Source organism: Vulpes vulpes, chromosome 3 (assembly GCF_048418805.1).
Source record: "Vulpes vulpes isolate BD-2025 chromosome 3, VulVul3, whole genome shotgun sequence".
NCBI lineage: Eukaryota > Metazoa > Chordata > Mammalia > Carnivora > Canidae > Vulpes > Vulpes vulpes.
In genome coordinates, this window is record NC_132782.1 from 102933729 (window position 1) to 102954756 (window position 21028).

General features: G+C 41.1%; 1 protein-coding gene across 3 annotated transcripts; it reads left to right on the forward strand.

Moving 5' to 3' along the window:
* Positions 1-1481: 1481 nt before the first annotated feature.
* CEP20 (centrosomal protein 20) lies at positions 1482-20467 on the forward strand. Of its 3 annotated transcripts, XM_026003169.2 has the most exons (5): positions 1482-1546; positions 5768-5965; positions 8894-8978; positions 13617-13753; positions 18689-20467. In XM_026003169.2, exons 1-5 carry the CDS (start codon positions 1519-1521, stop codon positions 18763-18765), a joined length of 525 nt encoding a protein of 174 aa, XP_025858954.1. In that variant the 5' UTR covers positions 1482-1518; the 3' UTR covers positions 18766-20467. The 3 variants fall into 3 exon arrangements, with proteins under 3 accessions (XP_025858954.1, XP_025858956.1, XP_025858955.1); XM_026003171.2 differs by lacking the exon at positions 13617-13753 and having other exon boundaries at positions 1487-1546; XM_026003170.2 differs by lacking the exon at positions 5768-5965 and having other exon boundaries at positions 1488-1546.
* The last annotated feature ends 561 nt before the right edge of the window (positions 20468-21028 follow it).

Consider the following 21028-nt stretch of genomic DNA (forward strand, 5'->3'; position numbering starts at 1 on the left):
TATCTACTTTAAGAAATACACCAAAAGCCAGGTCACAACATTCTTACCCAAAACAGAAATTAAAAAAAAAAAAAGTACTTCTTTGTTTTCTATTTGTTCCATCCCATCTCATTGAAAATATGTTCATTGGGAGCCACTGATAAATAGATTTCAGAACCTACTATGGGTTAAGACTAGCAATTTAAAGGGCACTGTTCTGGGATCTAGGTCACGGGCATAGACCTTCCTGGCAATGGAAGGAATCACATAACTGGATTCCTAACTGGAAGCGCAGAGTCTCACACTCAGTTTTGGGTAAATTATCCCCATTATTCCCATGTTTTTTCTTCTTCATGTATTTGGGATGGTAGAGTTTATTCGTTCCTCAATTATTCACAAATAGCTTTTGGATTCCTTAGGTGCACTACCCATAATTAAGTGCCAGGGGAAGAGAACAGGCTTTGAACAGCAAGACGCCTGGATGCAAATCTCACCTCCACCATTTGCTCATGATCTTGATTTAAGCCTTATCGGTCATCCAAGACTCCGTTTCCTCCCTGTAAAATGGGAGTTACAGTAGAGAAATCACTGAGCCAATATATATAAAGCATTTAGCACAGTGTCAGGCTCACAGTTAAGTCCTTAACACAGTGAGACCAGCAGCACCAGCATCACCAGAGAACTTGTTAGAAATGCAGTTCTTGGAGGGCGCCTGGGTGGCTCAGTGGTTGAGCTTCTGCCTTTGGCTCAAGTCGTGATTCCTAGGTGTGATCCTGGGTTCCTGGGATCAAGTCCTGCATCAGGCTCGCTGCAGGGAGCCTGCTTCTCCCTCTGCCTATGTCTCTGCCTCTCTCTCTCTCTCTCTCTCTCTCTGTGTGTGTGTGTCTCTCTCTAAAATAAAATAATTAGAATAGAACAGAATGCAGTTCTCAGATATCACCCTGGATTGACTACATCAGAAACCGCAGCAGTGGGGCCCCATGATTCCTAGGTGTGATCCTGGGTTCCTAGGATCAAGTCTTGCATCAGGCTCGCTGCAGGGAGCCTGCTTCTCTCTCTGCCTATGTCTCTGCCTCTCTCTCTCTCTCTCTCACTGTGTCTCTCTAAAATAAAATAATGAATAGAATAGAATAGAATAGAATAGAATAGAATAGAATGGAATAGAATGCAGTTCTCAGATCTCACCCTGGCTTGACTACATCAAAAACCCCAGCGGTGGGGCCCCGTGATCTGTTTTAACAAATCTTCCAGGTTTGAAGGAAGCACTGATCACCCACAGTGCAGCACTAAAGAGCCGGCAGCATCTGCAAGTGAGGTCTCTAACTGGTCTCCGGGCCGGCTCCTCCCACCTCCTCCCTCAGCACCTAGAGAGCTCGCTGATTGGTAGGATCCCTCGGGACCGTCACCACCCAACCAATCCGGGAGGGCGAAAACTGAAAGGGGCGGGACTGAGCAGCGCGAGAGGGGCGCACCTATTGGCTGTAGACCGGCGCTGCGCGTGCGCACAGCCGACGCGCGCCCGTGACGGCCGGTTGAAAGATGGCGACTGTCGCGGAGCTGAAGGCTGGTGAGTTCGAGTGGGCGGTGTGCCGGGTGAACGGCGCCTGGTCTTCCTCCCGTGAAGAGGATGGGCTGGAAGGAGAGCGCGCGGAACACAGAGTTAGCCTTTCCGGGGGTCGCTGCGCGGCGTCAGGGCCCGCAAGGCGTCTGGCTGGCGTGGCGGCCGCTGCGCCGGGGACGGGGGGGTGGGGAGGGGGGTGGGGTCCTGGGGGAGAGAAGCGGTTGCTCGGGACCAGCTGGGCGGGTCCCAGGTGCGCCGTCGAGCCGAGGAGATGCTGCGCGACCCGCAGGTTCCCGAGAGGTCTGCAGCCCTCGGTGGGCCTCCGGCGCTTTTGTCGGAGCCCTGTCGGGCCGAGGCTCTGGGCTGCCCCTTTCGTCGGCGCGACCCCGAACCATTAGCTTACCTGTCTCACCGAAGCCTTGCCGCAACCTGCTGGTTGGGTCCCGGTCCCCGTCGGGAAGGCCTGCAGGTAGGAGAGTGGTCTGGCCTGCCCTGGCCACGCTCCTGTGGTTTTTGTTTTTTTGTCCCCCCCCCTCCCCCCCAGCAAGAGTTCCGCAAAGGTGCGAGTCATCGAGCGGGGTGGTGTTTGCGCACCGTTGGTTTTTAAAATTTTTCTTAAGGTTTATTTGTGATAGAGAGACACAGAGAGAGGCAGAGACACAGGCAGAGGGAGAAGCAGGCTCCACGCCAGGAGCCCGACGTGGGACTCGATCTGGGGACTCCAGGATCGCGCCCTGGGTCAAAGGCAGGCGCTAAACCGCTGCGCCACCCGGGGATCCCCCGCACCGTTGGTTTTAACGAAGGTGTCCAAGCGGCGAACAGTAGTCGGAGGCGAGAAGCGACCGAGCCTTCCGTGGGGCCCTGCCCAGCCCGCCTGTGTTACCCAGTGGAGTCTGTGTGACACCCTAGGCCTGTGTAGGTTGTGAGAAATGGAGGTGCAGGGAGTTGCAATAGCTCGCGCCAAGTAACCGAGCTAGAAAGAGGCAGTGCGAGGCAGTGCGTGAGAACCTGGGTTTGCTCCCCCAGCTCTCCCCACCTCCCCGAGCTCCAAGTCTTCATCCCAGGGTCATACTGCTACCTGATTAATAACACTAGTTCCGGTTTTCAGGGACCTTGAGCTCTTAAATGAGTCATTTTTTTTAGAAAAGATTTTATTTATTCATTCATTCGTTCATTCATTCATAAGAGGCAGAGACACAGGCAGAGGGAGAAGCAGGCTCCCTGCAAGGAGCCCCCATGGGGGACTCGATCCCAGGTCTCCAGGATCACACCCTGGGCCCAAGGCAGCAGATGCTCAACCGCTGGGCCACCCAGGTGCCCCTAAAAAGGTCATTCTTAAATACCTAGTGAGGAGGGGTTGAATCTCTTTTGAGGGTAGAGTTCAGTAAGCATTGATACAAATGTGTATTTGGGGCATTGGGCTCATGAATGGTCAGAAAAAAAGGCATGCCTTTATCCACAAGGAATAGTCTTTTAAGTGAATCCGAGCACCCTCTCTGCACGAAATCCATAACACGTGTAAATCAGAGGATTTTTTTTTCTTTGTTTTTTTTTTTCTTTTTTATTGGTGTTCAATTTGCCAACATATAGCATAACACCCAGTGCTCATCCCACCAAGTGCCCCACTCAGTGCCCATCACCCAGTCACCCCAACCCCCCCCCCCCCCCCGCCTACCTCCCCTTCCACCACCCCTTGTTCATTTCCCAGAGTTAGGTGTCTCGCATGTTTTGTCACCTTCACTGTAAATCAGAGGATTTAAAGATGCTTTGGGATATCAGGCCAGGTTAAGAACCTCTTTTTTTTTTTTTTTTTTTAAGATTGCATTTATTTATTCATTAGACACAGAGGGAGGCAGAGGGAGAAGCAGGCTCCCTGCGGGGAGCCTGATGCAGAACTCCATCCTAGAACCCTGGGATCAGGATCTGAGCCAAAGGCAGAAAAAGCTCAACCACCGAGCCACCCAGGCATCTTTCTGAAGTTGTTGCTAGGGTACAGAGGTTTTTGTTGTTGTTGTTGTTGTTGTTTTTTTTTTTTTTTTTTTTTTTTTTTTTTTTTAGGGTACAGAGTTTTAAGCATAGTTAGAGAAAGGGCAAAATGGTATGCAACCTGAAAAGAAAATGTAATAGGAGATTAGGAGTGTCCTATGCAGATGTATCCCTACATGTATCCTTTTATGTTTTTTTCTTCTGTATTTCCCACTTCAGAATATGCTGTGTGTTCCAGAGAAACTTTTTTTTTAAAAGTATTTATTTATTTATTTATTTATTTATTTATTTATTTATTTATTTATTTATTTATGAGAGACAGAGTGAGGCAGAGACACAGGCAAAGGGAGAAGCAGGCTCCATGCAGGAGCCTGATGTGGGACTCAATCCCGGATCCCCAGGATCATACCCCGGGCCAAAGGTGGCGCTAAAACGCTGAACCACCGTGGCTGCCCCCAGAGAAACTTCTTGAAAATCTATTTCCCACTCAATCATTTTACATTGTATGAGCTTTTACCTTTTTCTTTTTCCTTAAAGAGGGGCAAGTAGGAAGGAGCAGAGGGAGAAGGAGAAAGAGAATCTTGAGTAGGCTCCATCCCCACTGTAGAGCCTAATGCAAGGCTGCATCACAGGACCCTGAGATCATAACCTGAGCTGAAATCAAGAGTCTGGTCCTTAACCAACTGAGCCACCCGAGTGCCCCTGGGCTTTTACCTTTTTAAACATTTTCACATTTTCCACCTCACTTGGTTCTGCCTCTGAGATGTAGGACTCCGTATGTTGCAGAGGGCAGCTGAGGCATAAGCTGGTGATGACACAGGATAGGCTTCCTAATTCCAGCTTCATTAATTCTCATTTCTCTGCTGAGTTTGAGGTTGTGTTGTGTGCAAATTCAGAGTAATTGGGGGATCTCTGGGTGGCTCAGCGGTTTAGCGCCTGCGTTTGGCCCAGGGCATGATCCTGGAGTCCCCGGATCGAGTCCTGTGTTGGGCTCCCGGCATGGAGCCTGCTTCTCCCTCTGCCTGTGTCTCTGCCTCTCTCTCTCTTTCCATGTCTATCATGAATAAATAAATAAATAAATAAATAAATAAATAAATAAATAAATAAATAAATAATAAATCTTTAAAAAAAATTTCAGAGTAATTGGGACAGGATCCTGGCCAGCAGAAGAAAATCTCTTCCATCTAATTTCCAAAGATGGAGTTAAAGAAGCACATTTGGTTATGATCCCAAGAATATGATAAGGCTGGACCTTCCTTTTATGGGCCTGTTACAATGTCTGATTGGGTGATAACTGTACTTGCATACCTGCCCAAAAGGTTGAGGGGATGATTTAAAAACAAGGGGCAAGAAAGGTTAAAGTTTAGTCTACACCGTGTCTCTGTAATCATATGGCCCAGGTTTTTGTTATGTATTAAAGCTTATGGGGGTTTTATGTTTATGCCTATGTGGATAAGCTCCTTGGGCCTTATTTATGAATTTTTCTTTATTTTGGTGCCTTTGGCAGAGTGCAGTACAGTAGTAAAATATGTTTATTACACCAATAATATACAGCAGTGTATTATGCTCCTAGGTAGCATTTATTGAGCTTTTACTATGTTCTAATCACTGTGCATGAGACGTATTGATTGTCTAGGTTTATTATTTAGCCATTAGGGACAGTGTGAAAAAAGTTAACTTTTTTGGAAGTTAACTCATAAGTGTCTTTAAAAAGCAAACAAAACCCAAATAAACACCTTTTTGTTCAGAATAGGCCATCCCCCAAGGATTCTGGATATCAAAGGTTTTTATCAAAAGACAACAAATTCCTTATGGGATGCACTTGATGTCTTTAATCATCTTTCTAGACCAGAGGTTTTTATTGACACAGAACTTGTCTGCAGTGATTAACACTCCTGAAAATATAGGAGACAGTGTAAATTTCAGGCCCCGGTAAGCTAAGTACAATTCTGTGCTCCCTTCTTGTTCCTCACTGAAGATGTGTACCAGACCATAGCTTCCTACAGTGATGATTTTGGAAAAATAAACTTGAATTTGATTAAATATATTGAAATAGCAAATCATTGCACCTTGGGAACTTTATTTTTTATTACAAACAGGATAAAATTGGATAACTTCCATTCAGCATATTGTTTAGATCAAAACAATGGCTATTAGGCCATTTACCTTTTAAACATTTTTCTTCAAAGTATACCTAAGAATGACCAAATTTATTCTTCATTAATGTTTTATATTTAACAGTTTTAAAGGACACCTTGGAGAAAAGGGGAGTATTGGGGCATTTAAAAGCAAGGATCCGAGCTGAAGTATTCAGTGCCCTAGATGATGAAAGTGAACCCCGACCACCATTGTCTCATGAAAACCTTATAATTAATGAACTAATTCGGGAATATCTTGAATTCAACAAATATAAGTATACAGCATCTGTCCTCATATCAGGTAAGAGGTTATTATTACTTGCCTGAAACAAAAATCTGCTTTTTCCTTTCCTCAATTCTCAGGAAATATTTAGGCTGAAAATCTTTTTTTTTTCTTTTTTTTTTTTAAGATTTTATTTAATCATGAGAGACACACAGAGACACAGGCAGAGGGAGAAGCAGGATCCATACAGGGAGCCCGATGTCAGACTCGATCCTGGGACTCTGGAATCACCCCCTGAGCCGAAGGCAGACCCCCTCAGCTCAACCACTGAGCCACTTAGGCCGCTAGGCTGAAAATCTAATTCCATTACCATACAGTATTGTTCAAGTGACTGGGACATAAAAATCTCCTGAGCTCTTTCCATAACTTGAATACATTCTCATGGGGCTTATTGTCTTGTAAGGGAAAATAAATACCTAAACACTTAAACTCATGTGTACTTTGAAAAATCATTTGTATTCCTGATTCTGAAAATTAAAAGTGATTTACACTTTATCTTGTGTGCTGCCAGCTTTTTCTATGTAGATGCTTTAAAAATACACAGTTTTGGGCGATTGGTTGGTTAAGCATCTAACTCTTGATCTCAGCTCAGGTCTTGATCTTATGGTTATGAGTTCAATGCTGGGCATGGAGGCTACTTTAAAATTAAGAATACACATAGTTTTGATGTGTATATTCTTTATTAAAAATATGAGAGGTTGGAGATAAAACTTCAAAATATTGCTAATATTGTAGGTTAGGGATATATAGAAATGTGTGTAAAAGCATGGTATTTTAAAACAGTTGTGAACTGGGGTGCCTGTCTGGCTCAGTCAGTTGAGCATCCAACTCTTGGTCTCAGCTCAGCTTTTGATCTCAGGGCTGTGGGTTTGAGCCCCGAGTTGGGCTCTGCACTCAGTGTGGGACCTAATTAAAAAGGATCAGGAAGGTAAACACCAACTCACTACAGTGATAGGAGGGAGAGAAATGGTGTTGGGGAGTTAAAAAAGTTAAAATACACTTATCTCATTCTATTTCTCATTTTATTTCAGTTAAAATACCCTTATTTTATTTCTGAAGAAAGAAAGAACTGGAGGGAATGCATAGTAGTGAAGTTAGATTTTCATCTGCCCTGGAGGGAGACACGGGACTGGAACGATGACTTTAATTTTTATTAATCTGTGTTTTAAGACTATCTCTTGCCTCATCAATGAAAAGAAACCATGAATTCGATTTTGGAAGAGAGAATAAATTCTTTGTGGTGTTGGAACTTTTCCATTTAATAGATTTTTTAATTAATATTCTAGATCTTTTATTTAATGTTAAGCATATACCTTAACTGAGTAAAGACTGGTGATTTTTTTTTAATATTTTATTTATTTATTTATTTATTCATGAGAGACGCAGAGAGAGAGAGAGAGAGAGAGGCAGAGACACAGGCAGAGGGAGAAGCAGGCTCCATGCAGGGAGCTCAACGTGGGACTCAATCATGGGGACTCCAGGATCACAACCTGGGCTGAAGGCAGCGCTAAACTACTGAGCCACCCAGGCTGCCCCAGACCGGTGATTTTTAGTGGTCTAAGAATCTTCGTATTAGCCCCCACTTTCCTTAGTTAGAGATGGGTGTATAATACTATTAATACTCAGAAAAGAAGAACATTATGAAAATATAATGAATTAGGTCTTGGACCTGGGCTTCCCTAGAATAAAAAGTAGTCACAATAGTCAAGTTTCATGTTAGGTATCTTGGCTTTTTTAAAAAACTGAGGTGTAATTAATAATGCAGTATACCTTTTTTAGTATACAGTTCTATGGATTTTACCAAATGCATACAGTTGTGTAACTACCACCTCAGTTAAAATCACAATATAGAATATTTTTATCACCTCAAAACATCCTCTCTGCCCTGTTGCAGTTAACTTCTTCAGCTACTAACCCCTAGCAACCACTGATCTGTTGTTTTCTGTTCCTAATATTTGCCTTTTCCAGAATGTCCTGTAAATGAGCCCATTCAGGTTGTAGCCTTTTGAGTCCGCTTCCTTTCACTTAGTATAATGCATTTGAGATTTAGCTGTGTTGGTTTTTTCCCCCTGAATAGCATTCCTTTGTATGGCTGTGCCAATTTATCTATTATCAGTTGATGGTCAGTTGTTTGTAGTTTTTGGCAATTATCAATCAGCTGCCCTTAAAGTTCACACACAGGTTTTTGTGTGAAGGTAAGCTTTCATTTCTCTTGAGTAAGGAGGTAAGAGTGGGATTGCAGTTGTTTGTGGTTAAGAACATGCTCACCTTTATAAGAAACGGCTCAGCTGTTTTCCAAAGTGGCTGTACCATTTTGCTCTGCTACTAGCAAAGCAAAGTATGAGAGTATCCAGTTGCCTTGTATCCCTGCCAGCACTTCATATTTGGGTTAATTTTACTTTTAGAATTATTGCTACCAAATAAATATTGTTCCTGTCTTGTATTTAATTTGTGGGCTTCTCAAAAAAAAAAAAAAAAAAAAAAAAAAGCCTTCTGAAGTCCATTATGCAGAAGCAGTATGTTCCCAACAAAAAATTGGGGGATTTAAAAAATGAATTTATGTTAAATTCTGTTAAGTTATATATATAACGGGGAGCTCGGGTGGCTCAGTGGTTTAGCGCCATCTTCGGCCCAGGGCATGGTCCTGGGGACTCGGAATCAAGTCCCACGTCAGGCTCCCTGCATGGAGCCTGCTTCTCCCTCTGCCTGTGTCTCTGCCTCTCTCTCTCTGTATCTCTCATGAGTAAATAAATAAAATATTTAAAAAAAAATAGTTATATGTATAACAAAATGATACTTTGAAAATCATAAAATCACATAGATCTGCCTAGGAATCTGCCATTATCACCCTCCCAAAATCTGAAAAGTCTGTATACCTGGTAAGTGGTTCTTATCAAAATCATATGTGCTTTTTAGAAGAATAAAGACTTAAAATTTTTCTTCCAGAATCTGGTCAACCTGTAGTTCCATTGGACAGACCATTTCTTATCCGTGAACTAAATGCATTTGAAGAATCAAAGGATGATACAATGTAAGTTTTTTTAAATAAAATTTTTTAAAATAAAAACTTAAAAATAAGTTTTTAGTTATTACTGTTTTGTAGTCCTAATCATTTATTAGTGGCTTTATTTCATTTTAATTGAGCAGGAATTTATTTGGTTCAAGTGTGTGTCTAACACTGCACCAAATCCAAATAAGACAAGGCATCTGCTCTTGAGCTAAAATTCCCATAGTTCCAGAGGACCGAACCTCTGTCTTGCTAAGTAAGGGTCACTCTTCTTGGCTTCTTGATGCATCCTTTTTTGTCTCCTCAGGCTTTGCTCTATCAGTTGTTTTTTTTCTCATGTCAGACTCTTCTGATTATTTAAACTCTTCTGATTATTTCCTCCATTTCAACCTAGGAATATACTCAGATCTAAAAAAATACCGGTCAAATCGTTTTTACCACTGAACTTAGTGATAACCAGCCATCTGCTTTCATTTTGTTTCTCTCCCCTCTTTTGCCTTCTGTGCATATCAAAAATTCTTCCCTCACCATTTATACTGAAACTGTGCTCTTGAAAAGAAGGGCGACTACTTTCAGGTAGTTTCTTAGTTCTTTTTGTCCCTCAAGGTCGCTCAAACTTTTTCCAGAGGATCCTTGAATGGCACACACACACACACAAAAATACAGTTGTACCTAGGAGGCCAGGGGACATAGCTCAAAACAGCCCTTCCCTGGCAAGAATTTTCTTTGAAGTCTTATGTTTTCTCTTTCTGAAAATTTCTTGAATTTTTTTCTTTCTGCTTCATGGTATAATTATCTGTTTTACCTTACAAATGCTATAAATGACATACCAATTAGATTGAAATCTCCCACAAATCTTTGTACCGTTAATAATCCAGAATCATATGCCCCCTTTATCCTGTGCTTTGTCCTAAGTCCCTGGCACCAGGGTGGGGTATACATCTGTATTTCCAGTTTAAGAAACTCAATTTTGCTTGAGTTTCTGTAGCGTTTTGTAATAGTGACTGTTGCCTCTTAAGATACTTTTTGTCACTTGTCTTTTTTGACCCTTTACTGTCTAGATTTTCCCTTCCCTAATAGTGTTCTCAGTTTCTTCTTTGGCTCGTTTAGGGTTCCCTTAGATCGTGAGCAGTCTCCAGATTTTGTCCTCTTGTCCCCTTGCCCACTTTTCCAAGTATGCCTGAGTCTTTAATGATGCCTCTATGTTGGTGACTCTATTTTTTTTTTTTTTTGAGATTTATTCATGAGAGAGAGAGAGAGAGGCAGAGACACAGGCAGAGGGAGAAGCAGGCTCCATGCAGGGAGCCGGATGTGGGACTCGATCCCAGGTCTTCAGGATCACGCCCCGAGCTGAAGGCGGTGCTAAACCGCTGACCCACCCAGGCTGCCTGGTGTCTTTATACCCAACAGACACCCTGAAGTGTGGGCCCACGTTTCTGCTGGCATCTCAAACTCAGTGTGTCCAAAATCTAAATGTGTTATTTTCACCTCCTTAAACCCACCATGTGTGTTCCTTATCTAGCCATTAGGGTCTTAAACTCGGAGTCTACTTCCATCTGTGGCTCCTTCCCCTCTCTCTACCAGTCACCTTGTGGTTCCGTCACTCCACAGTGTTCCCTGTCCCTTCCCACTGCCCTGCACTGTTTAGAAGCCATCTGTCTACTTTGTCTGTCTCTAGGCACTTTCTTTCCAACTTACCTTCATACTGCCAACAGTTTGCTTTCTGAAAGGCAGTTACTGCTCTGTTTAAAACATTTCTGCTGTAGGGCTGCCTGAGTGGTTCAGTCGGCTAAGCGTCCGACTCTTAAACTCAGTTCAGGTCTTGAGTACAAAGCCCCCACTGGGCTCCATGCTGGGTGTGGAGTCTACATTCAAAACAAAACAAAACCCCTCCATTGTAAACTTTTCAGATTTTGGAAAGTAACATGGATTATATAGTTGAAATTTGCTAAGAGAGTAGAACTTAAATGTTTTTTTTCATCCATGAAAGTAGCACACACAAAAGTAAATGGGTGAGGTGATGGGTATGTTAACTCAGTGAGAGGAATTCCTTCGCAGTGTGTGTGTAGTATATCAGATCATCGTGTGGTACACTTTAAATACCTTACAATTTTATTTCTCAGTTATACCTCAGTAAAGCTGGGAGAAAAAAAGTAATATGGCAAGTATACCAAATACTAGGTGTATGTGCCGGTGTGAACATACAGTGACTCCATAAATATACTGATAGTTTTTCAGGGAAGCTTAAGAATTTTCACACAAAGTACAATAAAAATATATAATAGCCCTGGTTAGGTCAAGCCATGCTACCAACAGTTTGTGCCAAATTTATGAAGAAAACTAGTTTTCAGAGTTTTTGTGTTTCAGCATTGCAAATAAGGTAATTATAAAGCCAAACTTAAAAAAAAATCTTTTTTTGAACTTTTATTTTATTTTATTTTTGTAATTTTTATTTTTATTTATTTATGATAGTCACAGAGAGAGAGAGAGAGAGAGAGAGAGAGGCAGAGGCAGAGGCAGAGACACAGGCAGAGGGAGAAGCAGGCTCCATGCACCGGGAGTTCGACGTGGGATTCGATCCTTGGTCTCCAGGATTGCGCCCTGGGCCAAAGGCAGGCGCCAAACTGCTGCGGCACCCAGGGATCCCTGAACTTTTATTTAAAAAAAAATCTTAATATCCATGAATTCATGGATTAAACATGCAAGCTATGTATTTTCTAATAACATTAAAAAGTATCTGAGTCTTAAAATTTTTAAATCTTAAAACTTCATTGATGTTAATTTAAGAACAAAATTGTTGAAACTTAAAAATCTTCTTGAACCTGTTAGCTCATTGGGAAACATGGGTTTAAAATTAAATGAAAAGACAGATCTTACATTCCTGGTTATGAGAGTTACAATGTAAGATATATTCCTTTCATATAAGAGTTGGGCATCTTAAATAGAGAAACCTACTTTCCTGCTTTCCTCATGATCTGGAGAAGTTGGCATGCAAGCAGTTATTGCTGCCTAACTGAGTGCCCCAGAATTTGGTAGCTTGAAACAATCATTTATTATCTGTAGTAGGTCAGGAATCTCAGGGCGCTTCTGATGCTCAGCGTTTCTCTGGAGATTCCAGTTACAATGTAGCCAGGGAGGCCCTGGTCTGAAGGCCTGGCTAGGGCTGCAGGATCCCCTTCTGTGTGGCTCGCTCCCACAAGACCATTCCTTCCACGTGTACCTTTCCCTGGGACAGCTTGAGCGTCCTCATGACATGGCACATACTTCCCCAGAGAGAAGGCATGGAGGAGACCACGGTGCACAGTGCTTTATGACCTAGTCTTGGAAGCTGCACAGCGCTGTCACTAGAATACCTTATTTGGTTCATAGAAGTGACTTGGGCCCACACTCCAGGGGAGGGCAATTAGGCTCCACTGTGTGAAGAGAAAGACATGTCCTACTTTAATCTATCACGTCAACTAATAAATATCTCAAAAAAAAAATCAGTGAAATTGTATTTTCAGTGATGAGATTAGAAACGAAAACATTTCTGTAGTACCTGTCTTCATTGTCAGCAGGTAGCTTCCCTTTCTGCAGGGGGACTAATAGAAATCACCAGCAGCATATTGTCGTGAGAAGAATATAGGACTTGGGGTTCAAGTAGAAAGTTTGTTTACTTACTAAGGAATCTCCAAATCTTCCCTGAGGTATGGTATTCTCATTTATCCACAAAGTGAAGATAAAATGGAGAGGGGTTAGAGTATTTTGTAAACTGTAAAAGTAGCTTTTTTAATGGGCCCTGCCTCCCAAAAAATAGCTTGTTAAATATCAATTCTAACCCAACTGCTGAATAGCTAACATTCATATACCATTTAATATGTGCCAGGCACAGTTCTAAACACTTGATATTTATTGGCTCATTTGGTCCACAACAACCCTTGAAGGTAAGGGCTACACTTATTCTCATTTATAGAGGAAGAAACATGGAGAAGGCTGGGGACATGAAGAATCTTGCTGAGGTCAAGTGGTGAATCCAGGATTTTAACCTAGACAGTCTGGCTTTGCCCACATGTGATCTTTAGGCAAGGATCTATTCCTCTACTTAGTGTTTACTGAATACTTGTTGTGTATCTATCAGACAGTGCTAGGCACTGGAAAATCTTCCACTGGACTTTGAAAGTCGAAAAGCAGAATTCCTGTGTATTGATGACACTGTGTTTCAGTTTGGGTGATGTTTACATAGTTAACATGGGTTCTCTGGGTTTTTAAATTGTCTTTCAAGTTAAATGGTACTCTTATATTTTAAAAAGCTCAAATAGGGATCCCTGGGTGGTGCAGCTGTTTGGCACCTGCCTTTGGCCCAGGGCGCGATCCTGGAGACCCAGGATCGAATCCCACGTCGGGCTCCCAGTGCATGGAGCTTGCTTCTCTCTCAGCCTGTGTCTCTGCCTCTCACTCTCTCTCTCTATGTGACTATCATAAATAAATAAAAATAAAAAAAAATAAAAAAAAATAAAAAGCTCAAATAGTTTGCGATTTGGATAGTAACCGTGCATCTTCTTTCTTTTAAGTCTTGAAAATTACGTGGCCATTTTGGTGGCAGAGGAAGCCTTAAAGAATAGAGGTTTTAAGCTTTTCCTGTATCTGCAATTTTAATTGATTTTGGTTTTCTTCCTGCTACAGACCTCTTTTATATGGAATTTTAGCTCATTTTTTACACAGAACGAAGGATGACCTCCAAAATCCATTCCTGAGAGGGTCTTCACTTCAGCCTCCAAACCCAAATCTCGGTGGACAGCCTAGCAGAAGAAAGCAAAGGGGTATGAATTTCCTGAGATTCATCATTTAGCTGTCAGCAAGCATTTGTTCTTCTTTTGTTTAAAAAAAATTTTAAGATTTTTAAGTAATGCACATACCCAACATGGGGCTTGGACCCCACAACCTCAAGATCAGGAGTCACACGCTTCACTGACTGAGCCAGCCAGGTGCCCCAAGTATTGTTTTCTTCTTAAATATCTTTCTCTCAGGAATAGTTTTTCCTGAGCTTTTGAGTTATAGTTTAATTCTACTTCCATCTAATAAAGTTTGAGTCTGTGTTACTTATTCTTCAAGAAACAAAATGCTTTTTGGAAGGAGAATCTTGGGATGGGAGAGTGGACAAAATTCTTAGGCACTCTTTCTATGCCAAAATATGGAAAAACCTGATTTTCACAGAGATTTGTACTCTTTTGGAGCAGCTTAGATCATTAGCATACTGAAGAAATAGCCTTTTATCAAGTCATCACTTTTTCCCCCTTCAAGACTGAAGAAAGGCAAGATTACTGAGTACAGATAGAGAAGTCACAGGTGTCTATATCCTTTGCATTCTTGGGGGACTGTTTGTGAAAGACTGACAGTTACCTACAACTAAATTCCTAGGAGCATAGCCCCTGTTTTCAGAATGTTTACTCTTTAATGAGCTTTCATTTGTTTTGATCACATCAGCAATAGGATCTCAGTTTGATCATCTGAACTGAATGGTTTATAGCTCCTTCCCAACCTTGGTAGATTTGATCTCTTTCTCAGAAGGACAGTCAGAGCTGGGGCTCAGGCATCAGATTAGCAGAGCAAATCTAAATCTTAAAGAACGTTGAAATAAACTTACAGGAAACATCTAGAAAACAAATTGCCTCTCGTAGTTTTTTAAAGATTTTATTTATTTATTCATGAGAGATACACAGAGAGAGGCAGAGACACAGGCAAAGGGAGAAGCAGACTCTCCCCAGGGAGCCCGACATGGGACTTGATCCCAGGACCCTGAGCTGAAGGCAGATGCTGAGCCACTGAGCCCCCCAGGCATCCCACCTCTGTTAGTTTTCATAAACTGCTGTGAGCAGTATTGATCACGTTAAATATTTGCTGTGTCTCCTAAGATCTGAAAATGAAGTATTTGTGAAGCAAGGTGACCACCTTTGGAGGTTATTTCTGATTTCACTAGGAGCTGTTCATTTCTGTATCTTAGAATGCTGAGCTGATGGAGCATTGAAAAAGAAATCATTCCTGCCTCCTTACCTGGCAGTTGAGAAAACCAGGACTGAGAGGTTGTAACTCCTCTGAAGCTTGCAGCTGATCATTTTTAACCGAATCAGCACCTCCAAGTGCTATTCCTGTACACTTTTCCCATTAAAGAATGTAAAGAAGTTTTCCTAGTTCCCTTTTCAGGGCTTGGTGCCTACTATTTGATGAGTACTTAAAAAGCAAAACAAAACACACAAGTGCATGAGTCAGTCTCTAAACATTCACATCATACAGTGTAGAATTCCCTTGACTCTCTTCCCTCCTGTCTGTCCCTAACTCCCTAGTCTGTCCCTCCCGTGGAAGGTCCCTGTCAGCAGCTGAGAGGGTGGGATCTCCTTCCAGACTCATTTTGGTGCATGTAGATTTATACATATTGCTGCTCTCTGTGTTCTCCTGCCATTCACTTTGTTTTCACTCGTCTTGTCGAAGTGTGTAGAGCTTCTTTGACCTCATTCTTAACTTGGTGTATTACGGCATAGTATTGCTAATCATCCTCTACTGATGTACTTTTATGTTCTTAATTGTTCGCTTTTACCATATTGCAGTGTAGAGTTACTTCTTCGTCCACACAAGTATTTCTCTGGTGTGGACACCCTAGAAGTACAATTGGTGGTTCAAAGCCTGTGCCCATTAAAAAATGTAGTAGAGGGCAGCCCAGGTGGCTCAGCGGTTTAGCGCCGCCTTCGGCCCAGGTTGTGATCCTGGAGACCCAGGATCGAGTCCCACGTCGGGCTCCCTGCATGGAGCCTGCTTCTCCCTCTGTGTGTGTCTCATGAATAAATAAATTAAAATCTTAAAAAAAAAAAAAAAGTAGTAGATACTGTCTCATTCCCCTCCAAAAAGGCTTTACCAGTTTACATGCCCACCAAGAATAAGTGATAATACCAGCGTCTCTATTTAATTGCCACCAGGGGATATTGTACATGTGAACACTTGTTAACATGGCAAACCCATGACTTGGGTTCTTTCAGTCCTATAAGGAAAAATAACATCTTGAGAAATCACTTTTCTGGCTTGTAAGCTCTTTATTTTTATTTGTTTTCAGGTGTACAATATAGTAATTCAGCACCCCACTGGCGTGCTTATCACCAGAAGTGCCCTCCTTAACCCCCATCACCTATTTACCCCATCCACCCCCCACCTCCCCTCTGGGAACCGTCTGTGTGTTCTCTAGAGTTCAGTGTTTTTTTGATTTGTCTTTTTTCTTCCTTTGTTCATTTGTTTCTTAAATTCCACGTGTGAGTGACATCATTGGTATTTGTGTTTCCCTGAGTTACTTTGCTTGGCATGATACCCTCTAGCTCTATCCATGTCCTTGCATGGCTTGTAAGCTTTTTATAATCAATGTCATTCATGGCTAATGACTTATAACAAAGTTACAAGTAACAGAGTATTTATTTCTTAACTCAGTTCTATTCTTTTGAGATGTGGGTCACAGAATAGCTAGTGGTAGCTTTACACTGCGGAGGTGGGAGGGCTGGTGTGGGGGAGAGAGAGGGAAAGAAAAAGGGAGACAAAGGGTGAGGGAGGAGAGTGCATTAGTTGCTCTGGGGCCTTCAGAGACATCAGAGAATCCAGTTCAGGTTAGTAGAACTGTGGGTGCATGTTCAGTGGAAAGCTCCATGCCAGGCTCAGAGGTGAGGAGGACTGCTGCACTAACAGAAGAATAGGGATTTTGGTAATTATTTTTCTTGACCTTCAGAAATTTTCTTGATAACAATGAACTCTTTGTGCAATGATTTGTGAAGAATTGCCAGCCAAAAATGGCATTTTGTCCCAGTAACACACTTCAGCATTTACTTTCTCAATTCTAGCTTAGTGTTTGATAGAAACATGTTTTATTTGACAACATTGAAAGGTTACAAAGATCTTAAAATAATTATTCAGATTACAATAACCTGATTTCTACAGAAGCTCATCCAGCTGAAATACAAAACACTAAAATGAAATCGTCTTTTCTGTGAACCTAAGCATGCCAATGGGAAAAGCATGCCAATGGGAAAACTCTTCTTTTATCGAAGTGCTGAAAAAAATGAACCGGGCTTATGTAGGCACACGTGCCTTTGGGATGGAAACCAGTTGATTAGTGCTGCTGATGTTAGAGCTTAAAATATTAGAGGCAAAGTAGTTCTTGCAATAATTAAAAGATCAGGTATCTCGTAAAAGAGAAAATCATTATCAGCGCAACTTTAATGCACTTCTATGAAGTCCATGAATAACATACTTCTTTTTTTTTTTTTTTTTTTTTTTTTTTAAAAGATTTTATTTATTTATTCTTGAGAGATAGAAGGAGAGACAGAGCCAGAGACACAGGCAGAGACATAGCCAGAGGGAGAAGCAGGCTCCATGCACCGGGAGCCCGACGTGGGATTCGATCCCAGGTCTCCAGGATCGCGCCCTGGGCCAAAGGCAGGCGCCAAACCGCTGCGCCACCCAGGGATCCCCTGAATAACATACTTCTTAATACTGCTTTTCTAGAAAACTTAAAATGGTTATGGTCTCAGGGTATTGTTAATTTTGTTCTGTCCAACAAAGCTGCCTAAAAATGAGGGGGATAGTCCTCTGTGACCCAGACCTACAGTCTCCATTCTTTATGTGGGCGATCAGCTGCTGTGGCCCGGCCAGCCTGGATGTAGAAGCAGATTGTCTTTAGAATTAGAAAATCCAGTATGTTTTTGGTGCTAAAGCTGGATGTTTCTAACAACTGTCTAAATTTGTGTTCTTTTTCTCCTGTCATCAAAATCATAAAAAATGGGTTTTTCCATTGTAAAAGTGTCCTCGGAATATTGTCAGGTTTCCACAATTTCTCAGAATTTAGCTTTGCCTTGCATTTTTGTTGGATTTGGCTAGTAAATCTCTTCAGGTTCTTTTAATTCAGGGTACTTCTGCCCTCTACCCCTTGCTCCCTATGACAAAAGAAATTCAGCAAAAGTGACTAGGGCCCCTTCTATTGTCAGAGCACAGGGGGTGGTCACAGGGGCTCTGGGCTCTTCCGAACTCTCAGGGACCTTTATTGTGTCTTCGCTTGAAGAACATTTTCTATGGTTTCTTGGATACTTTTCTGATTTGGGTTAGGAAAATGTAAACTCTGCTAGTTTGTTTTGTTTTGCCACAAGATGGTGCTGCTAGAGGCATTTCTATTTGAAGATAGAGTTTTTTTTTTTTCCTCCTCCTTTCTTTTTAGTTGAAGAACTTTGGCATCCCTCAAAATGCTAATTGAACACTCTGTCCTTTCTCATGGATTCCATTCCATACGTATCATGTGAGAGAAGTTTATAACTGCTCCTTACACTTGGGTTTACTCCAAGGTGCTCTCTATTCCTTTAAAAACATTTTAGAGGGGCGCTCGGGTGGCTCAATCTGCTCCCAGGGTCCTGGGATTGAGCCCTGTGTAGGGCTCCCCGCTCAGCAGAGAGTCTGCTTCTCCCTCTCCCTTTGTACCCTCACTTTCTTGCTCTTTCTTAAATACATAAATAAAATCTTAAAGAGAAAACACTTGAGAGTGAGTCTTTAGTACTAAACGTTTCTGATTTCTTCAGTAATGTTTTAAAAATGGTGAGTTGATTTCATTGTCCTAAGCCACCTAAAGAACTCATACAATATTAAATATGTAACATCTGAAAATATATGTAGATATGTCTGCACACTGCCTACTTTGACTTGGAATAAGTACTGACATTTATTTCTGTTCATTTCAGATGACCACTTACAAAAAGAGAAGGGGAACAGTACTAATATGGAAGATCCTCTTGTTTCTAAAGCAGTGAAGAGATGACCTTTCCATTCGGGTCATCTTTGATCTTAAAATTGTATGTATTAAAAGAAAAAAAATTGTGTGTATTAAGTAATGTATTTATTCTCCCAGCATTACCAAAATATATCACTAATATTTGTAGAAAATCGGGTTTCTGCAAAACATTTAGCCCCCTCCTATTTTACTACATTTGTGAGTAAAAGCTAACTCTGTCATCTAGCTTGTTGGATTTGACTCAAAAGAAAATGCATTGTTTCTTTAGAAAGAATTTTAAAGATTTTTAAATTTGTGAGAACTGGAAGGACTTTTTAAAAAGTACCCTGTATATTCTCCAAAAAAACAAGATTCAGGTCTTTATAGCCATATACTGTGCCCTTTAACAAGATTATATTGATTACATTTCCTTCAGGCTGGAATTACATGGATTTGTAGAAAAATTCATTTATGTTTTTAAAAAGCATTTGAAAGAACATTAAAGCCAGAAAAAATGAATTCCTATGTAGTTTGATTTTTTTGTTGTTGTTTACGATTAGTGATTTTTCAGATAACCATTTATAATTTGGTTTGAATATGTGAATTACCATCTAAATTTGAACTTCTAAACTAGGTAACAATGTACTTTTTCTTTCCTTAGACCATTTTGGCTCCTACTGGAAGATTTAATTAAAAGGTAGAGGGGGAAATAATTCTTTTAATTTTGCTGTAAGTAAAACAAAGAGTTTATTTTATTATACAAAGAATGTGGAATAAGCATGAAGAGACAGGCTTTAGGAGAAATACCAGAAAGCACCTTTTAAAGGATGGCTTTGTTTAGCCTCCATGTGGCCCTCAGCTGTGCAATTACAAGATGAGCTATGAAAGAGCTAGTCCCTACCTATCTGGACTCTAAATCTCATGACATGTCAATTTTTTATTCTTGGGATAGAAAAATGGTAAGAGTTCTTGCTGTGCTATCTTTAAAATGCTATTTGATATTTACTACAACATTTTTATAACGTGGAGTCTACAGACTAATGTCCCTAACAACAGCTATTATAATAGCCCTTGATTGGCAAAAGTCATAAAGTATATTCAGACGGAACTTGAATGTTTTCCACAGGACAGGTGAGAAGGGCTGTCAATAGCAAAATTGGCATTCTCTTCAGGGTGTTGATTCTGTGCTGTCTTTGGAAATTATTGAAACTTTTGAGTTTATGTTTGGTGTTGGTTGGTCCTTACAGATTAACCAGGAATTTTTACTTGAATGAAGAAAATTATTAAAGAAATTCCCTTAAGCCATACTTTACAAGTCAGAGGATTTTTGAGAGGCCCAATTGATGAGCTAGAATTACATATATAGATGCAGAAGTGTACTATAAGGGCTCATTTCCATTTTTTAAATTAAATCTGTAGTATCTGATAACAATTACGAATTCCATTGTATTATATGTGGTAATATAAATATCTGAATTCTTCTCAGAGGACTTGGTTTTCATCCAAGCATGTTGGCAGTGGACGCTAAATTTACCTCAGGAATTACAACCATGCAGGATTAGATTTTTTAAAAATGCTGGAGTTTATAATGTTGATCACTGATATAAAATCATCACAATAGAAGCTAACCAGAATTGTCACATGTAGTCCACAGTGCTTGTATGCATTACTCTGTAACTCGTTTGTACCTAGGCAACTTTTATACTTTGAATGTATTATTTAATAAAAAAAAAAACAATTAAGCAACTCACCTTTGTGCAGTGAGTGTTATACCTATAACTCTTCTGTCATCAGGAGGTGAACACCAGGACAAGTGGCTCCCCAGACCTTCCTTCAGGATCTCTAGTGGCCTCGTTGTTGGAGGGTGTAGAGAGGTGGAGGGAGGGGAACTTTTCCTGGTGGGTGTGCACTCAGTATCAGCCACGTCACCCTGCAATGGTTACTCTTCATCCAGGAGGCTGATGGGATCAGTCTCTGGGGGAAAAGTATTGTAATCTAGGGTGGGCATTTAGGGGCTCAAAACCTATTTAGTAGTATGTTTTTATATTTGGAAAAGAGAAAACCACCTATTTTCAAAACTGAGATTTTTATGATGATTTCCATAAAGGACCTTAGGTTGAAAAGTCTGCTCTAGAAATTTTTATACTCAGGATTTTTGAATGGCGTCAATTAATTTATAAGCCAGTCATTGAAAAAGTTACGTTGGCTGAGGCATTAAAAAGAAAAAACTAAGAGAAAGACAAGACAAATATAAACGACACATCAAACTATTCTCATAAACTAAATCAGTGCATCATGCTGGTGGTTTTCC

Bases quoted from the DNA above. Each gene is read 5' to 3' on its own strand.
- CEP20 (XM_026003169.2), top strand. From the start codon at position 1,519: ATGGCGACTGTCGCGGAGCTGAAGGCTG. The intron at 1,547-5,767 runs GTGAGTTCGAGT...TATATTTAACAG, and splicing joins TGTCGCGGAGCTGAAGGCTG to TTTTAAAGGACACCTTGGAG. The intron at 5,966-8,893 runs GTAAGAGGTTAT...TTTTTCTTCCAG, and splicing joins AGCATCTGTCCTCATATCAG to AATCTGGTCAACCTGTAGTT.